Here is a 19,460-nt window from a genome sequence, read left to right on the forward strand (position 1 = left end):
TTTATGTGGTAGCTGTAGGTGATCTGATGGCATTGTCAAATACCTTTTTTGGCAGTGTCACATGTTATAGAACCTTTTGGGTAGAAATATTTCTTTGGGACTCAAAAGTGTTTAGAAGGAATATACCCCCAGATTCTGAGCTAGCACTCTTTGGTTGTTTAGAGGCAATGCTCAGAATAACAACAATAAAACTGTAAAAGGGCCTAAGCAACTTTATGCTTTTTGTTCATTGTTCTGCTCTTGTTGTTTTTTTTTTGTTGTGTTTTTATGTATTTTGTGATGTTCTTATGTTTCTTAGTTTTGGCTAATCTTGTTCACATTTTTCAAAATTTATTAAATAAAATGTACTTCAGAATAGAGAGAACTTTAGGAAGGAGAGATTGTACAAACCCAAAATCATACAGGACACTGGGGTTAACACCCTACTTGTCAGGACTCCTGTTTAAAATTTCATGTGATTGATAGCAACTTCTACAGCAGGGTGACCCCTGTCATCATACGGGGGGTCGTTGGTTTTGGAAATCTTGAGAAAAGATCTCCACAAGCTGTGCTAGCCCATGAATGCCACTTACAGCAAATACCTTACAGACCAGATACCTGCATTTCTTCAGAGGTCTCTAGTCCTAGAGTAACTGCTGTCTATTGTCAGTCCTTAGACACAAATGTTACAGCTACTACTTCAAAACACCCAAGTATACAACACACAATTACACAAGAAAAGTATACTAAAATGTTTTGAAAGTATGTTTTTTAACGTTAGAAGTAAGAAAAAACCGTGTAATAACCGCACAACAGAACGTGGGAAATTTCTTACCTGAGATCCCCCCAAATCAAATAATGTCTGTCCACAAACGTTTTGATTTAATTTGTTCAACAGTAATGCTTGTTTGAAGGAAATACTTTTTAAATTCTTTTTATAGGATAAACGAATGTACAACTTAAAAATAAATTCAACCACCACCATTCCCGATAGTGCTTATAAATTGTTTTAAACATTTTTGTTGTATTATAACGTAGCTTCGTTCCAATTTTAAGACAGGCTCAGCTTATTTCCAAAAGACGCTTTGGGATTCGTTCTCTCTTTTAGAAACGCAACACATACAACCCGAGTGCGTTCCAGGGTCTAACGCAGGTGCTACGAGTTTGTATCGCACAGGTGTCTGATTATGTCTTTCTACCACCAGAAAAAACAAAAAGAGAACTATAGGCTCATTTCATGTCGTGTTCTTTTTCTGCGCATGGTTTGTTCTGGTCATTCAAAGGCTATCGACGTCTTTACAACTGTGTATGGATTCTTCAGAAACGGACCAACTGATTTTAGACATTTTAAAGAAACGTTATGACAGATCCTCGCTGGCTCTGCGATAGTTTTCATGCGCACAACAAATACTTGTAAGTGTTCCGAAAAATACAAAATGCGATAAAACGGAAGATCTTCGATGCGAAGATGCGAAGTGTAAATCCCAGCGGTATGGACGTTGTGGGATGCTTGTTTGAACAAGTAGCTGTTCTTGAGGAACCTGTTTCTGATGGTGTCGCTCGCAGAGCAACGTGATTTTCCACTTTTCACGGTACCGAAGAAGCGCAAGGACATTTTGGAAATGCCCAGTCGCAACGACCCGCATTCCGCACACCGGTGAAGTACAGTATGCTCTTTCGGTAAGTAAAAGACGCAGCTGGACGCGACCTGTGCTAGTGTTATTTGTAGTACTGTGCTTGAAAGGGATGTGTTTTGTGGTCTTTCTCAGCCGCAGAGCAACAATTTTTGTGCGTGTGTTTGGGGGGGTTGATTTCAAAAGAAATTACGAATGTTTAAACAGTGCACCAGCAGTGGGAATAATATGGATCTGCCACTTCCAGTCAAACCTCAACTACATGTTTTGGGTTGATGAGATAAATTCAGAGCACCTGCAGAAGAATAGGGGAAGGTGAATAGAGAGCAAACGTGAGAGCTGCGTACTGTACAGTACGTACAGGTATCAATAGCCAGAAATGCGGCAGCAGTGCTATTATGCCAGTTTGTTAGTCAGTCGACTTTAACGTTTTAAGTGTATTAGAACATTTTCTTCAGTAGTTTCCGATAGTGACGTCTTTTCCCTCATTGTTAATTTGACTGCCCTTTGAACATCTTCAGGATTACCGACGTGCTGTGGGCTGTACACTGTATGATGTCGAAAACTATTTACCCTCACAGTAGCTCTCCCAGAGTCTTTCAATAAAATCAGCGTTTTTGTGTGCTTTATTTTGTACCCGGTTTTAGTTTTTCATTGCTATAATTATCCGTCATTATTGCATTTTTTTTATCGTAAAGAGATTTTGTTAGGCAATTTGATCGACAAATAACGCAGTGCTTTTTGGTGTTTAGAAGTTTTTTTAAAAAAAAATAGGTTACAAATAAGAAGACGCATTGGTTTGTAAAAAGCCCGTTTGACAACTGCTATTTAAGATTATCTACCCTGGCGTTTTTTGCACAATCCCAGAGTAAAGCAAAGATTGGGTACATTATTCCAAACACCCACAACTATTTTTGTACGTACTCTTTTCTCTGTATAAAATGCACCTCTTGAACAAGCCTTTACATTCCATATTTTCTGATTGCACTTCTAATTTCTGCTTTGTGTGGTTTGTATTTCACTTTTAATCTTGAAGTAATCAAATATGCAGTTTCTCAATATCTTGGAGCATTTTGAACAGAAGGACACCCGATTCAAGCAGTCTTCTCTGTTCAGAAGGTGTAGTTTTTTTAGCCTGCAGATGTACATCCTAAGGCTTAAAGGAGTACAGTATCTGACTGGTCTTCTACCGCTCTAGGTTCAGTCCAGAGTATGTTTTTGTTCCAGATTTTACAAATAAATTAACGGGAGGGATTTATAAACAGCATAGTGGTATTAAGGTTTGAAATACTGAGCTTTGCTCCACCGAGTTAGAGGGAAAACTAATGAATATTTCATAGGGGACGTCTTCAGTCCTAGTCTCAGAGTCTCACCACAAACTCTTCTGGTAATGATCACAGAAGAGCCCTACCATAATGCAGCACGACCTTCCCAGATACTGTTGGTTGGCACACCAGTGAATAAAATAGTGGAGTACAGAGGGGCTGGGGGTGTCAGCTCTCTACCCTCTACAGAAAAAAGGCAATATATTTCTTTTTTTTATTCAAGTAAAAAAAGTTATATTACAGGACTATCCTTTAGATAAATACAGATTGTAACAATTCTCACATTAAAAAACCCAACAAAAGCACACTAGGTGACCCCTCACTATATAAACAAGGAGTCTACACATGGACACAGAGGATGAGTTTGGGTCCCTAGAGTAAATCAGAGGTATTCACCACATCGCATTGCTCAGACTCTCCAAGCTATAACCTGCTTCGGACTGGACTGCAAGACAAAACTCTTTTAAACACGAAAAGAACACTTCCATGAGTTCTCACTGTCAACTTGTTTTTCCTAAAAAAAAAATACAAATCACAGTTTTGTGTTCATACAAAAGGTGACTTCAGCACGTAAATGCCCGATAAGTACATTTTACCTGTGTACACAGTTAACAGTCTTAACTTCTGCAGTTTTGCAGGGATGGTAAATGGTTATTTACATTTCTTTTTAATGTAAATAAGGAAAGGAATAGGCTTCTGTGTACTGGACAGTTGTTTTTACGAAGTTGCTGTTTTGAATTTCTAAGTTGTGTTAGTGCCACTATTCTGCTGCTTAAGTATGAAGGATGTGTATTGATGTTTTGGATAATGCCTTGTTTTATCAAGTTCCTTGTGAAGCTGTAGCAACCACTGAAGGGATGGATTACTGAGGCACAGAAGAGGGTGACCCTCTGGATGAGGCAACAAGGCTGCCGAGTGACCCAGTGATGGTGAATGACAAATTGAGAATGATTTGAACTTTGTTTATTCTGAAATGCATCAAGAAAAAAAAAGTAAATGAATCCTTGTTGGACGCAATTCATGCATTATCTTTGGAAACCAGCATTTAATTTAATAAGAGTGTTTCACATGCACCAAAAAGGGTTATGGTGAGGAAGAAAAACAGGACAGCATTAAGAGATGCAGTAATATAAATTATTGTGCTTCTCAATTTGTGCCCCATTGTGGTGTCTGCTTAAAAAAAATGCTATATGTAGGAAAGGGACTTTTCTGAATTGCAAAGAGGCTTGAACTAAGCATTTTTTTGTAGCAAATGAAGAATTAGTTCTCCATGAACTAATGCATGATTACTGCTTTACCGGTCGCTGTACTATCGTGACAACAGGTTATCATTCTTGAGCACCCTTTTACACAGTGAGGCCAGGGCAATGTTACAGCTGCTGCTGAACAGCACCCTCGCTAGACATTTGCTTTCCACAACACCATCAAGTAGCACCAATTTATCAGGCGAAACTCTTCACCGTGGAACCCGTTCGGCTTATAATTATTCATGTCGTCCTCCTTTTCAGGGAAGTCAAATTAAATATCATTTAAAGAAACAAAAAGCCCATCTGCAAATTCCAGGGACCTGTCCCCATTTCCCTCACCCCAGTTCTTATTGGCAATGGCTTAAGAAATCACACCAGAGCCCTTGTTGCCAGAAACCAGTGAAGTAGTTTTAGTTCCTTCCGATGCTCCTTGTGCAGTAGGTCCAAAACAACCCACTAATCTGATTAATTAGTTCCTGTATGTCCATCTGGAAAGAGTTCACAGCTGTAGATCACCAGTACGGAACTTCAGGAGCTCAGGTGTCCAAAAGAGATACTAACGGTCATGCATCTCTTCAGGTTAGCACCGTGCCACCTGCCAAGAGCCGACAGGAAAAGCTTTCAACCTGGTTGAGATTTCCGCAGCAGTAGAAACGGTTTTGGGACCACCCTGGCCGTTCAGTGTAGTTCTGTATTGTGGAGGAGGCAGGCGGCCCACCCTCTCGGCCCCCAGCCCAGATTCGGCTAGGAGTCCTTGAGCATATTAATCCGGGCGTAGATCTTCAGCGCCGGTCCCAGCTTAATGTTCATGGCGCTCATCAGGTGGTCCTCCTTGAGCAGCAGCATGGCCTGGCCATCGATCTCCTGTGATCGGAACTCGTCTGCTATCTCCTGGCAGCCTGCAGCTCAACAGAGGAGGTCATAGAGTTAGGTTTTTTTTTTGTGTGTCTTATCTAGCTTCAACAAGCAGGCGAGTCTAGCAATTGTTTGGAGCAGAGTCTGCTGTGATAAGGCAGATATTGAGAAGCAATGAATATAAAATCCATCTTGATCAACAATAGCTTAGCACAGTTTCTTTAAAATGCATTAGTGTAGACATCAAAGGAAGACAGATTGGCAGTACAGTGGCAACATCTTGCGCTGTAACGTAAATAAATGGAAATCCTGCTTACTTGTCTGGGGATAATGAGCTCTTGCAGATGACAAATGACTCATTTGAGTTGTCGATTTTTTTTTAACTAAAAATAGAACCGTGCTATAAAAAGGCATCACCAGATTTGGTCCCGCTTAGATCTGAGTCCTAAGAACTATTTGATTGACTAGCTCTACACGTGCAATTTCAGTCGCGGAAGAGAGATCAATGGAAAAAGATTTCCACACGAGGGTCCTTATGTCTTTGGGGGGGGGGACTGACTGACCTGGCAGCGAGCGGATGAACTCGTACACGTCCTCCACGTTCCACTTGGTGGGGTCGCTGGGGAGGAAGTGCTGCGTGAGCAGAGGCAGCTCCCGGGCATGGCCCTCGGGGGCGTCGGGGCCCCTGTCGCCTGGGCGCCTGGGGGCCCCCGAGCTGGCGGCCGAGAGGGGCGAGGGGGGCTCCTCGTAGCTGGAGATGTCCGAGCACTGGCTGGACTCGCCCTGGCTGGGGTGCGAGGGGAGAGGCGAGGACACGGAGCCGCCCAGCGACTGCAGGGGTGTGGGCGCTTGCTGCAACACAGACAAAGGCGCCGTCAAGCCCACTACACCGCGGGGAGATCTCGCTTGCGCGGGCTTCTGCGGGCAGCGCGTGCAATTTGTCAACATGCAAAACACCTCTAGATTAATGCTACACGTATGAATCCACACCAAGAAGAACAAAGAGAAAATAACTACTGTAGGTACATGAGGGCGGAGCAGGAGTTACAGGCTAATTATTTCCTCAGAGTTGGAATAAAACAAAGGTTTAATGACAAAGTCTGATATTCCTTCCAACACCAACCTAATATTTGATAGTACTAATTAGACAGTTGTTCCTTCATTTTCAGATTTTACTACTAATCCCTTTAGACTTACCCACAGAATTTAAGAATGTTATGCATAGGATGCCTATCCTAAACAGGTGAACAGAACATCTGTACAGAGGCGTTTCCATAATGTGCTTACTGATTACTTGCTATATAAAGGGTATGTAACATGTAACATATTAAATCTTGTAATATTAAGTCAAGGACTCATGCATTCATTCAAATAACTTGTGTTGAAATCTGTAACTTGCAGCAGAACATTGCATATACAGTACAAACTGTAGTCGTACTTATCTATGCGCTCTTTGCTCAGTGTTGATGCTCTATAGGTGTATCAGTGGGGGAGATCTAAGAACTGGGCAACCCAGGTAGGAAAAGGACATCGGTCTTTTGCTGCGGGTGTCACCTGTTTCTTGGTCTCCTTGTTCAGATTCTGCAGACTGCCCTTGCGTGACCTTCGCCGGCGGTGTTTTGGTCCGTCTGACTTTGCGTTTTTACTTCTGTCGGGGTGGAACAAGCCTACGCGCTTCGTGCATCCCACGTTATATCTGACAAAGACCAGAGGAAGCTCAGTGCTTTCACAGTTTTAAGACATTCTTAATCAATGAAGCAACTCTTATGTTGTGAAACATTCTCATCCCCAGGTTTCTGCTGCAAGCGCTTGAAAGGTCAGGCCAGCAAGATGGAAAATGTCTGGAGTACAGATCTTACAAAGATCAATAAAGGAGGCATGTCTTGAGAGATTTTGGTACAATAGAGTTGAAAACCCAATTTTATTTCCTTTTGCTTTTATCTCCTAAACTGGTGGTAAGAACATGTTAAAAAAATGAGTAGTACAGTTACCCCTCTCATGCAGGCCTGTGTGGTCTTGTGGCTTAAGGAAAATGTCAAATGACACTTTGGTTGGATGGAAACAAAACTAAAAAAATAAATAAAAAAAATGGAGGTTTGGAAAGAGAGGGTGGGGAGACATGCCACTGTTCCAGCAGGCCTTTTTAGTGGTCATCTGAGTGAGAAGAAAAAGAAAGGCAGAATTCACCTAACATCTGCTTTAATTTAACTCCAGCTCAGTTAGTTAGCTTTTGCATCTGTGGTTCTTTCCACCCACATACACTTATAAACAAGAACAACCCCAACCTGAATCCCCAGGAGCAATACTGCCAAGCTTTCCCACAAAGGAAAGAATATAATTTGATGGAAAAAAAAGAGAGATCAAAATTCATAACACTGTAGAGTATAAAAGTTACAGGATGCCAGTGTGGGTAACAGCATGCACCAGCTGTGCTCTGGCTCCTGTTTCAATTCCTTCTGAACTGTATATGGTTTACAGTTTACAGACCATAACTTAAGCCATTACCCAAAAGACTCCAACAGCTCTGCTTACTGGATTTGTAAAGAAAAAAAAGACCACCAACGAAAAGGCCCTTCAGAATCCCTGGGGATAAAACGCTTACAGTACCAAGAACAGTTTGGATTGTTGGAGTCAATGGTTTTCTCTTGTAGCATCCTTTCTCCTTCATCTGATTTGCTCCACTGGATTTTACTGCTGGAAATCCAGAGGAAATGCTGTTTCTCAGCTCTAGCCTGATCATCTACTTGGGTAATATAACAACAGTCCCTTATTGTATGCTGTTATCTTATATCATTTAATCATTATTTCAAAACAGTCTACATTAACGGGAATAAATACCCCCCCCCCCCCAGTGTCCTCAAAGGGTTTTTTTAAGTGTAACAGATAGAGTGCCCTGTTTAATACAACTGTAAACCTAAGCGATGTACCTCTTTGCACAAGCCATGGAGCAAAATCTCTTTGACCGCTTGAACTTGTAAGCAAAGTCAACCCGTCCGCAGAGCTCACACTTCAGCTTGGGCTCGGCATCTTCCTCCTGGTCTTTTAATTCTAGAAAGTAAAGACAGCCCTGAGAGAGCGCAGCAGAGGGGAACTCAGAAGAAATGCAGAACATTTAAAACCAAAGGCTCTCGAATTGGGGTGTGTGTCAGGTGCTGGAGGGACAAAAACATTTCTGTTCAGGCACAGTGAACAACGAACAAGCAGCTTAAAATCAGACCTTGATATAGGAAATAAGAATGACGGGCCTTCTGTCATTTACCTCTAGTTTGGTATTTAGAGACCATCTATTGCCACTATCTATCTTAATGGTCTAATCCATAAATAAAAACTACCTTAAACCTGATCTCAACCAGACATTACTTGAAAGAATCCTTGGTACCAGCTTCACCTCTGTGGGTGGTTTGGTCGCATCAGACTCCCATGACTCTGAGTAAAACCATGTCTCCTGCTCTCAGTTTCAAATGCAGTAGCTTCCACCTGTGTCTTCTGGCTTGTTTCATTGCTGATTCTAAAGAAGACCCTTAGGTAACTTTTAATATTGGATTGAGAAACATTTGTCTCCAGGTGGTTCTGTACACTTGATGTCTGCATGCTTTTAGTGAAGTCTGTGGTGTTGCACACCGGTCATGTGCTCAGCTGCACCAGTTTAAGGTGGGAGCTATGTCCGTGTGTGTCATCTGCATTGGAAGGGGTGAAAGAATTCCACACTGAAAAGCTGAAAGAAGTGTCGCATTCGAAAGAGGCCAAGCAACCAAAACCGTTTCTTCATTCCATTTTCTGCGTGGTATTAAAACTTTAACAGATTAATTGGATTTTAAATTATTCTGTTGTGCGCACATTTGTGTTTTAAAGCCTGATTCATGACTGTAAACCTCTACAGTGCAGTTCTGAATCTACTAACATCGATGAAATTTAGTTCCCTTTGAAACGTCCAGTTTTTTATCCCTGCTATCTTTATCCCATTCTGATTGGCAATGTCTACTATATTAGAACTAATGCAAATTAGAAAAATGTTAGGGGGAAAAGTGAAATAATTTATGCAAATCATTAATGGTAAATAGAAAAATATCAAAATGGTTTATTCCACCAAAATAAGTAGCAGAATTCTTAATAAAAATACAATGTATAAAGCCATTAGGGGTATTCCTTTTCTCAACTAGTTATCTCACTCTAATTTCCAGATTTCTTGTTTATACAAAGACCATTTACCTTTTCTTTTAAAGAGACAGTACTTCCTGTACAGTATGTCTAGGTTTTTGGTGTCCTGTGTTCACAAAATAACGTGCAAAGGCATATTTTTTTGAGAGCATTTTTGCATTTAAAATTCAGTGACTTGAGCAGAACTAATCCCCTCTCTACACCTTTGGGTAACGTGGTTGTGGCAGCTGTTGTGAGACTCTAGATATAGAAATTTAGTCACTGTGTGTGGGCAGCATTCCACTGAATTTTACACGTGTAAATCAACCATTTTCAACAAAAAAAGAGTGCGAGTCAGAAGTTTTCTGTTATACTCTATCACACTACTAAATGACAGCAGAAGTCTTAAGTACTGGCATTTATGGTCTTCACAATGCTAAATGCAGTAAGTAAATCTACCACTTGGATGTGCTGTGAATATATCACTGAAGGAAGTCCCAGAAAAAACTATGGTTTGCAACATATCTTACCATGCAAGTTAAAGGAGAACACATACTCTTTAATGACGATGACCTGGAGACCTGTTTATACTGTAGAGAGTTTACTGAAGCAGTAGGAGTGAACTGCATTGCTCACAAATATGACTAAAGTTACAGCACCACTGATCTGACCTGTAAAAAGGGAAAGGTGAATTTCTCTTCTAAGAGGCTTTGCCTTTTTTTATTCCCGGAAACCCATTTTGGCCGCACTGCGCAAATGCAATCCAGTGATCAGGACGTATGCCACAACTCGAAATCTGACCACCCGGTCAATACTCGTCTGAACTCCACCAGGACAAGCCTGGCATTACACCACACCTCCCATGTCAGGCGCTCGTTAGGCCGCAGCTGAAACAAGCGCGTGTACAGCGAGATCCTACCTTGCTGTGTAAGATCCTCCATCTCCGAATCTGTAGTGTTGGGGGGGTTGCTTTGCGGGGTCTTCTCGGGGTCCGACTGCAGCTGCTGCTTCTGTTTCTTGAGGTTCTCGATCAGCAGGGGAGGACGTCCCACCTGGGTGCACAAACAGCGGCAACTGTGAAGTGTACATGCGCCTCCAGACTCCGCTTACAGCAGGATGACCCAGCAGTGGCTTCCCAAAGTACACAGGCGCACACTGTAAGATGGTGATCCTCAGACTGTGCTTGCTGACAGGAGGGAATTAAGTATAGAAGAGGTTTTTTGTGTGTTTCTAAACAGGGATTGACTTCCTCCTCTGGCACTTTGTATTTACACTTGCCAAGGCAATTTGCTTTAGCTTACAGGCAGCATGTGCACGTACAGTTCACCCTCTCGGTCTACAGCAGCTGGAGAGCTGTAACAGCCAGGAGCTCTGGGTCCCGTCTCCTCCATCAGGCTCTCTTCCTAACATAGCCAGCAGGCAGCTGCACAACCTTGTTTCAAAGGCTCTGTTCTGGGAGGGAGGCCAGCTGTAGAAATCTTGACATCTTACAGCAGTAATCGCTTCCTCTGCATCACCCCTTAGCAGACTGGCACTGCCCCTCACCCATGCCTGGAGCTGAGCTGAAGGACTGAGAGAAAATTTCCTTTTCTTGCTTTGGACGCGGATGCATGAATATTGGCCCCCTGCGTCGCCACTAGGTGGCAGTGCATTCCATTCAGAAGAGGTGTTTGATACAGATGGTACATTAACCGCTATTGTGAAGAACTCCCTGCTCTCAACCCAGAGCTACAGATGACACTTGTTTAACCAAGAAGGCCAGAGTGCTCAACAGTATATTAAATGACCTATAAAACTCAAATGAGCAATTTTGCTATTCTCAAATACTAGCTGTATTCATAGCTGATACTTTCTCATGCAATAACAATTATTGCATTAAATAAATAGAAATCAAGATCCTGTCTAGTCTGAATGTTTCATAACCACTTGGATGATGTATGGAAGTGTTGAAATGTCACATTGCTTTCATAGGACATAGGACTTTGAATAATGGGAAGTGAAAGTGGATCCTAATTGAGGAACTGGGTGATTGTACACTGCGCAGAGGGGTCTGATTTGTTCAGGAAGCAAAGACTGACTGGAGTTGATGAGTGAAGGCCTTGTGGCGTGCGTTTTACTGCTGTGGTTCTGTGACTGTCGAGGAGAGTTCTGCACAGAAAGGTGCTTGCTTTCAGCTCAAGAAGCCTGGAGCTTTGACAGTGTATCTTGTACACCCCAGGCAAAATCACCCCTGTGCAGTAGGATACCCTAAACACTCTACTTGTGTAACCAGCGATGGGTGGGGGAGCCTGTGGCCCGTGGGAATTGAATGAGGCTCTCAAGGACGGAGCCTCTGGGTGCCAGTGATGAGAGTGACTGCCAAGGCAGACCAGGTCTCTGAGCCTCTCGGGTGCCACACGGCGGGCGGGCGGGCACTCACAGGGAAAGGCTCGGCTCCCTCCTGGATGACGAAGCCCTCGATGACGTGGGTGAGGATCTGGGGTTTGACGATGGCCTGGGGGGGCTTGTTCTCGCCGTTCTGGGGCGTGCTGCCGGTCACGGTTGGCGCGTTGTTCCCGTTTCCTGAGGTCATGGCTGGAGGAGAGCCAACCACACCTGACTTCACATTCACCCTCTCGGCAGTGCCTCTACCTGCGGGCACAGACAAAACCCAGGATTTTAACAGCCTCTTCCTGTCGGCCACCGCAAAGAAGCAGTTTCACACTTTACGATGCATTGACACATGTATTTAAAATCCAAGGCCTTCATTTAAGCACTTTTGCTCTTGCAAACTCACACCTCCTGTTTGCCTTTGAGGCCTAAATCAAACTGAAAAACCTTCCTGACTAATTTCTATCATCTAAATCCACGTGAGGACCATTAAATCTTAAGACGTGCTTTACAAGAGATATCAACCTGATGAGCATCTCAGCCATTAAGACCACAGGTGGTGGATACCTGGTTGATCAGGAGGCTAAATGTTTGTAGAATATCAAAGCTATTCAGCCCACATTGGGTTTTCCCTTCTTTAACCTTGACCTAAGTTTCATTTAGGAGCAAACCAGGAGAATATCAAACTAAAGGTATTGTTATTAGAAATGCACTCATGTAAATTAGCTATCCAGTTTTAAACCTTACATTTTTAAAATACTTTCACGCCTGATTTGTATTTAATATTTTTACAAATCTGATCTGGATGAATGTAACCATCTGTGCTCCACTCTTTACAATACAGAGCACCGTTTCTGTCTCGAGAAATGTCTCCCGTGTTATCCTGCCTCAGGGGACATGATCTTAGGCCTTACCACTCTGGATAGAAAAAACGAGAAACTGTAACCACTTTTAAGCTAAATATAAAATGGAAGCACACTTGCACGTTTACACAAATGAAAACAAACATGCAATAAATCTAAAAGATGAAACGCTGGACACGTATCCTTGAACAGCTGTTAACATTTGCTTCCAACATTCCCCACCAAGTGCATGGACATTCAATGTTTGTATTAGATTCAAAGGAAAACATCAACGTGCCCACGTTTAAAAATGCACCCCCGGCAGGTGAATGCCCTTTCATTCTCTCGACCTTTAAACGATTTATGGATGTTAAAGGCGTCATTACATAATCATCGTTGTTTACGTTTGACATCCACACTTGTGCACCGTTGAAGCACAGTCATCAAGTGAGCTGCGTGCCCCCTCGTGAAATAGCTGTATTTATCCGATCGCCGACTTCCGAGGGAAAACGAAATAACCGCTTCAAAATGACAAGGACGTTTGTTGGAGGAATGCGGGCGAGCAGTTCCAACACAAGTCGGCTACTGAGAGTCAAACGCGCACCGTTCACTGCCGATAAGCCTCTCCGCCAACTTATCGACTGCTCATGCCTAGGCAGCCCCGCAAGCTGCAACTCCAGGAGCGCATTCACTTGTCCTGCTGCTCGTTCTCCACTTTTCCTCCCCCTGCGGCCGCGATCGCCGCGTTACAAAGAGGCGCTCGCTTCCTTTACCGCACGGACGGCGACGGAACGAGAAAACCCAACTTGCGCGCAGGCAAGCAACTTACCCCGTGCCTTCCTTTGTGTCGGTCGAGCTCGGCAAAGAGCGGACGCGAAAAGTCAGATTCGGTTATTTTACATCGGCGGTTTTTTTTATTACAAAAAAAAAGACGGGGGTGGTGGTAGGGGGGGGTGGGAGAGAAAATACCAACCCGTTTGCCCCCCCTGCTTGGAGTTAAGTAAGCTGCAACGCGATTGTTCTCCGAAAACAGAAAACCCAGGGCTGCATAAGTGCAGGATCTAACAATACACTGGGCAATAGCAGCAGCAGCACACGCCTTTGTTCCGTTCAGTAATTCTCCCCCAAAAGAAGAAATCTTTATTCTTTGCAGCGTAGGGTTAGATCGGGAGAAGCACACCAGCGGCCCGAAACTTTGAGCACGATATTCCGCAGGCAAGCGCTCTCATCTTCCCTTGGCCGCACAAACGCCGTTAAAGGAGAAGACGGAAGGGCCCCCCAAACTTTTTTTTTTTCCACCCTTATTTGTGTTTGTTTTAGACGAGCCTGCCCGCACCAACCCGAGAAACACACACTCTCTAATCCTCTTTGTATGAGGGAACTGAGTAGGAAACGTCGAGGGCCGCTTATTGGCCCGCTGCGCAGCTCACGCCAGCCAATAGGGACGCGCCTTGGTCGGCAGCCGGCGCTCTGATTGGAGGACGCCGCTGGCTGGGCTTAGATAGATGTCAAAGGCATGGGAGGCGGGGGAGAGAGCTGCCCGACCGTCTCAAAAGAGCAGCTGAGAAAATTCATTGGGATGTTTTTTTTTTTCTGTTTTCTCAGCGTAGGCACGCTAACACCCACATAGTTAAAAAAAAATCTTATTTGTCGCGTTACACGTACAATGATTTAAACGGTTGGTAACCAAAGATACGTGGCGTTTTTATCCTGCTTCTACCCCCCCCCCCCCACACACACACACACAAACCCTACCACCCCGAGAAAATAAATGTAATTAATGGGCATTAGCTTGTAAATTGACAATGGATGACCTCACAGTATTTTAGAGCATTCGCGTTTACTGGAAACGGAATTCAGTTAATCGAACAGCTGGCTTAGGGGGGGAAAGATGGAACAAGTTATGCACGTTACATTATAAAGCTAAAACTAAAATTCATGAAAGGGTTTTCCCCGGTAGTGAATTTTAATAGGGTATAGCTGGTTTTGTACGTTCTTAACGGCGTGTCCTAAAATGCAAAGAAGGATAAACTTTGCCCATCATTCGGGCGAAATAGACCTTGTGCATTTCGTGAAAGCAGTGATTTACAGTAGTTCCTGGTATGATAACAAAGCTGAAATAGCACTATGAAGTTTACTAGGGATTAAGTGATCGCTGTAGCTTGAGAAACCTTCCTATATCGAAACTTTACAGAGAGAGCGCAGAAGTTGTATTTTTACATCAACCCTGAAACACTCTGAAACCAGATTTTCTTCTTCAGCTAGTTACTCACTTCCTATGTGTGCGCTTCCTCCCACTATCTCTTCATCTCGTTTCCACTCCAGCCCTCGTTTTCTTTCCTAAAATGACAATAGCTCACGGCTTTTTGCTCTCGTGGTTCTGTACCTAATTCTCAAGCGTTAAAGAACGAGGCAAAACACATCAGCTACTACAGCAGCTAAAACCTGCTTTCTCGGCAGGGCTTACCTCTTGCTCATCACAAGAGAAATTATGGTCAAGGCGCTTACATCGCCAATGTTAAAAAGGCAACTTAGTTGTAAATTATATCGCGGTATAAATTGGTATGGTGTAGCATAAGCCTGATTTAAAACTTTTCAAAGATCAAATTCCAGTGTTGTGCTTGTAAGTGTATTTAACACAATACACTGTTTAAAACGTCCATAATGTACAGTATTTTGAAACTCCCTAAATGCAATATTCAGAAGCATCAATTCACAATGCATTTAAATAAGCTTTTTATGGATACTGGCTGAGATGAATGGCATTGTTTTGCGTGACCATTTATTCTTCTGCAACAATGCTTGCCAAACCATTCTTAAATATCCCAAACTTAACCGAAGAATTTAGCTTCACAAGAACAATGATGGTGTAGATTATCAATATGGTAAACTATGGTAAAATGATCCTACCCCACAAATACAGGGGGCTCATTTAAAACCTCAAGACAGGTGTGAGATATGCTGTGGAATCCCAAGGGAATTCTAGCAAACATGACACTTAAAAAGCCCTCTGTGATAATAAGGCCATTGTGTGATTTGCAAACCAATTAAGTTCTGGACTGACAGAAATTTGTTTAGGCCACAGGAAACCTGTTAAAAAGTTTTATTTGTAGGGAGGGAAATATGTAACTGAAGGCATAAGTTTGATTTTTAAACATCAAAGAGATCTTGTTCCATTTAGTTTGAATTCAGTAGTGAGGAGTGCGATTAGGCTATGCACTAACACCCCCAATTCCGCTCATAAAGAAAAGCTTTATGGTTTTACATATTTAATTTTACAAGAAACAGAAACAATAAAATGTACCAGCTCACAGGTAGCCAGAGCTGTTTGCTAAGCAGATTGCACTGATAGTCTAATTTGCTGAGGGATTATAGACATAATATTTAATTAAAAGCATAAGTATTCTGAACTTAATCATTTGTGATGTGCAGAGTTGCAAAACAAGTTGTTTATTCCCTGATGATTTTTTCACATGACGTTTTGGCTCTAAGCTGAAGGCGATGGAGCAAGTTACCAGTGAGGTAAAAGAATCAGAAATCGTGAACCCCAGGGAGAATACACTAGCCAAACGGGTTCTCATTCCTTGAGAATTTAGTGGGGTTTCAATAGTTTTTCAGCTTTGTAATTGCACAATTACTTTGACTTAAACTAGCATTTTTAAATTATTCTGTTTATTGCATTCAGTTTTTCCTCTTTGCTCCTGTACTTACTGTGTACTTGTGTACTAGAGCAGCACTCTTTTCTATTATTTTCTTTCAAAAGAAAGGCCATAACATGTTCTTTACATTTTAAAAAAAGTGTGATAAGTAAAGACTATATGGTCACCCTTTACTAAGGTGTCACTGAAAATGGATGGATGGATTTAGTAGTAATTAAATATTTACACTTAAACTTTAGGTAAGTCAGGGCCTCAGATTCTGCCACTGTTCAAATGATTAGATACAAACATATTTCATTTATTGTCTTCCCACATAGAAAAAAAGAATATTAATGTGCTTCACGGTGTGTGTTGCACAGCTAAATGTATCTACCACTGGTTTTTTTTACACTGCTCACATATTAAGAGAACCTTTTGGATAAGTGGGATATTCCAGCATTCAAATACTCTGGTCTTCTGTTTGCTCTTAGTCAGCAGCATCTGCTGCTGTAGGGTCTTGGTACTAACAGAAAAGAAAAAGGAATGCAGAAAGAAATCATTCTTGCTAGTGCTGTAATATGGTGCTCAATCCGCTGAGCAGCTCCTGACCACCTCGGACCTTGGCACGGCCCGTTGTATCATGCTAACTTTCCTTGAAGTGAGTCAGTGAGTGTCTTTACAAGGACACATGTGGTTCGTTGCTAATGTACTGTAATGTGTGTGTAAAAGTGGCTCTATTATAAGTGTTAACTTCTTTGGGGGGTGACTGACTCTGATATGAAGTTCTCTTTATTCTATTCATTGTTTTTCTTCCTATTTCTAAATATTCCCCCATAGAAGTAATCTGCTGACACGCAGTACTGAACTCCCCGACTATCTTACTCCATAATGTGCATGAGAACAATTAAATGCATGCAGGCAGGGAGACTAGCTAGCACTCAAGACTGGATTCACTCTTTTTGAATCCTGTACTGAACATCAGATATAGTTGGTATCAAATGTCTGTTTTTCACTGCCTCAATGCATCTGAGTGATGGTAGTGATGTTTTAAGCTGTGCTGTTTGTAAAATGGCAGTCTCTTTATTGTTGATCTTCCGAGATGCACCTGCCAGGGAAGCCCAGTTTGCCCACCTTTATTCCCCCGCCTTTTGGGACTAACAAAGCAGAATCCCCTTTCCCCTAATTAAAGCCACTGCTGTCGCTGTCTCGCAGTCGCTGGGGCCGGACAATGGATACTGGGGCGTGACGGATTCACTCTTCCGCTTGAGGGGAGAGAGAGGGGTGCAAGGGAAGCCTTTGTGGGTCTGCCGGCTGGCGGCCATACAGATGGCAGTGACGTAATGGCCACTGTGCTCCCAGCTTATCAGGCCAGGCTTGGCTCAGGCAGTCCGTCTGAGGGCTACGCACAGGGCTGGAGCTCTCCAGTTTGAAAACCAAGCCTTGGACAGCGCTTTCCCATCATCTGTCTGCGCTGTCCACATTGCTGTATTTGCTTAAATTGTTACTATTCTATGTGAACCCAAAGATAGGAATCAGCTTCTGATCTGTACTTGTTCACTGTTTTGAAATGCATTGATTTATAGTCAATGAGTAAGATGCATCTGGAAGTGTGAGAAATTACATTGCAGGTATACATTCTGGTCTTTTCAGAGGAAGGTTAAATTATATTTTCCCCTCTTGGAGAGCACAGCTATATTTCTTTTATGCTCCAGTTCCAGAGCATAATTAGTTTGAATATTGATCTAGCACTTTATTCTCAGTGAACATGTAAGAATGATGGCTTATTAATAATACAATAGATAATGTGTGTCCAGTATTTATATTGATATAGAATATGTACAGATATGTAGGATACATATGGATTTATGTGGAACAAATGTTCTAAAAATTAGTTTAAAAAATATGGGTTCTTTTTTTGTAAAGGAGGAAATATATGTGGCCTTGCTAAGCCTGCTGACACAGATCTGTTGATCTCCTGTTCTCTTCCCCCATGGTTTTAGACGGTATATTTCCCACATGCAATATACATAATGCAGTAGAGTCACAGTGATTGACTGTGCCATGTGATTTACTTAACTCTGATGCATGTTTTCTCACCAAATATTTAAATGCACAGATTACAACCGTTAATGTGAGAAAAGTACTCACATGTAGTTATGCACATCATGGTATCATGGTAGAAAAGCAAGCAAAGCAGAACAATTTGATCTGGAAAGGGGCTTTGTGAGACATTTTTCATATTAAAAATGAAAAGTGAATCTACCCATCATCTTTCAGAACAAAATCAGGTTGTGTGGAATAAAAATGTGTGTCAGTTTTGTTTAGTGTAGTACAAACCATGAATCATGAAAGGTATGATTGCTCTGGCTTCTCTTTGTACAGTAATAAAACATTGTACCCATTATACCCTAAATATGTATGCCTGTGTAAAAATAATATTAAGCACTCTTAAATACTTTAAAAAACTTCACACATATAAAAATGCATAATCTAATTTAAAAATGTCTTTAACACAAAACCCTAAGCATTATACGTACAAGTCAAGGGGGAGTTGTGTCACTGAGAAGAAGGGCAAAACTCAAAATGTCTGTGCATGTACTGCACCTTGCCACATTGCAGTCAGCAGCAAAGTTTCTCATGCAAAAACTTTCTTATAGCTGCTGACACTATCTATCAGATCTATCAAAAGGCTAATATTTAGACTGCAGGCACGGTCAACTGTTACTGATGAATGCTCATTATAATATGGAGGGGTGCAGTAGTGTTCCAGATCCTTTCTCTACCCATCTGGGCAATCTGTAGCCGTTCTTGGGAACCAAAAGGAGTACCTGGCGCCACGGGCTTGTTGGTGTCGGTCTTGCGCTGCTCAGTGGTGGCTATGGTCAGGGTTGCAGCGGAAGCCGGTTGCTGGGGGGTGGTGGCCTGAGATGTCTCCCTGCTTGCTGCTGGAGCTGCCTTGTCTTTAGTCGCACTATCCTGGACAGGCCGGGTTGCCTAATAGTACACGAGAGAAAGGAGTGAGGCGAGGAATGGGGACAGCGTACACTTTCGAGAAGTTCTGCCGTCTCTGCGAGAGTAACAAATAGCCCCCTGCTGGCAACAAAAGTTTCGTTCAGCTTTTTTTAGTCTTTAATGATTTAATGCCTTCTTTCCTGGAGCTTTACAAGCTATATGTTCTTTAAAGACAATATGCCTGTCATCCCTTACAGTCGCTCAGGTGGGTAGCTGCATCAGCACGTGTAGGCTGCAAAGGAACAAGTAAAGATGGGAAAAGAGAAGATGGGAAACACAACATTTCAGCTGTGGAGCCTTCTTCGGGTGTAAGAAAGATAGGGCAGTCAGCAAAGATAAAATAGTATGGGAAAACAAAAGCCTGGAGAGAGGAGGAGGGGGGAGCAGGGGAGAGGCAGAGTGGCCAATCAAGTGGTGCGAG

At 42.5% G+C, this 19,460-nt stretch overlaps 1 protein-coding gene across 4 annotated transcripts in view; it reads right to left on the minus strand.

Annotated features, from left to right (window-relative positions):
- Window positions 1-3,142: 3,142 nt before the first annotated feature.
- The window catches only part of LOC148817518 (polyhomeotic-like protein 2), a 91,815-nt gene continuing 75,497 nt past the window's right edge, over window positions 3,143-19,460 (minus strand). For 2 of the 4 annotated variants that reach the window (XM_088938081.1, XM_088938082.1), the window contains exons 10-16: window positions 18,856-19,021; window positions 11,597-11,808; window positions 10,097-10,229; window positions 7,968-8,088; window positions 6,595-6,736; window positions 5,604-5,892; window positions 3,143-5,084 (exon numbers count right to left, since the gene is read on the minus strand). In XM_088938081.1, the coding sequence (XP_088794207.1) occupies window positions 4,930-5,084; window positions 5,604-5,892; window positions 6,595-6,736; window positions 7,968-8,088; window positions 10,097-10,229; window positions 11,597-11,808; window positions 18,856-19,021 (1,218 nt within the window). In that variant the 3' untranslated portion in view covers window positions 3,143-4,929. Of the gene's footprint in view, window positions 5,085-5,603; window positions 5,893-6,594; window positions 6,737-7,967; window positions 8,089-10,096; window positions 10,230-11,596; window positions 11,809-12,993; window positions 13,098-13,218; window positions 13,757-18,855; window positions 19,022-19,460 lie in introns of those variants that run through there. The other 2 variants (XM_088938083.1, XM_088938085.1) reach the window with 2 other exon arrangements.

The sequence above is a fragment of the Atractosteus spatula genome, chromosome 20 (assembly GCF_055471065.1).
Source record: "Atractosteus spatula isolate fAtrSpa1 chromosome 20, fAtrSpa1.hap1, whole genome shotgun sequence".
NCBI lineage: Eukaryota > Metazoa > Chordata > Actinopteri > Semionotiformes > Lepisosteidae > Atractosteus > Atractosteus spatula.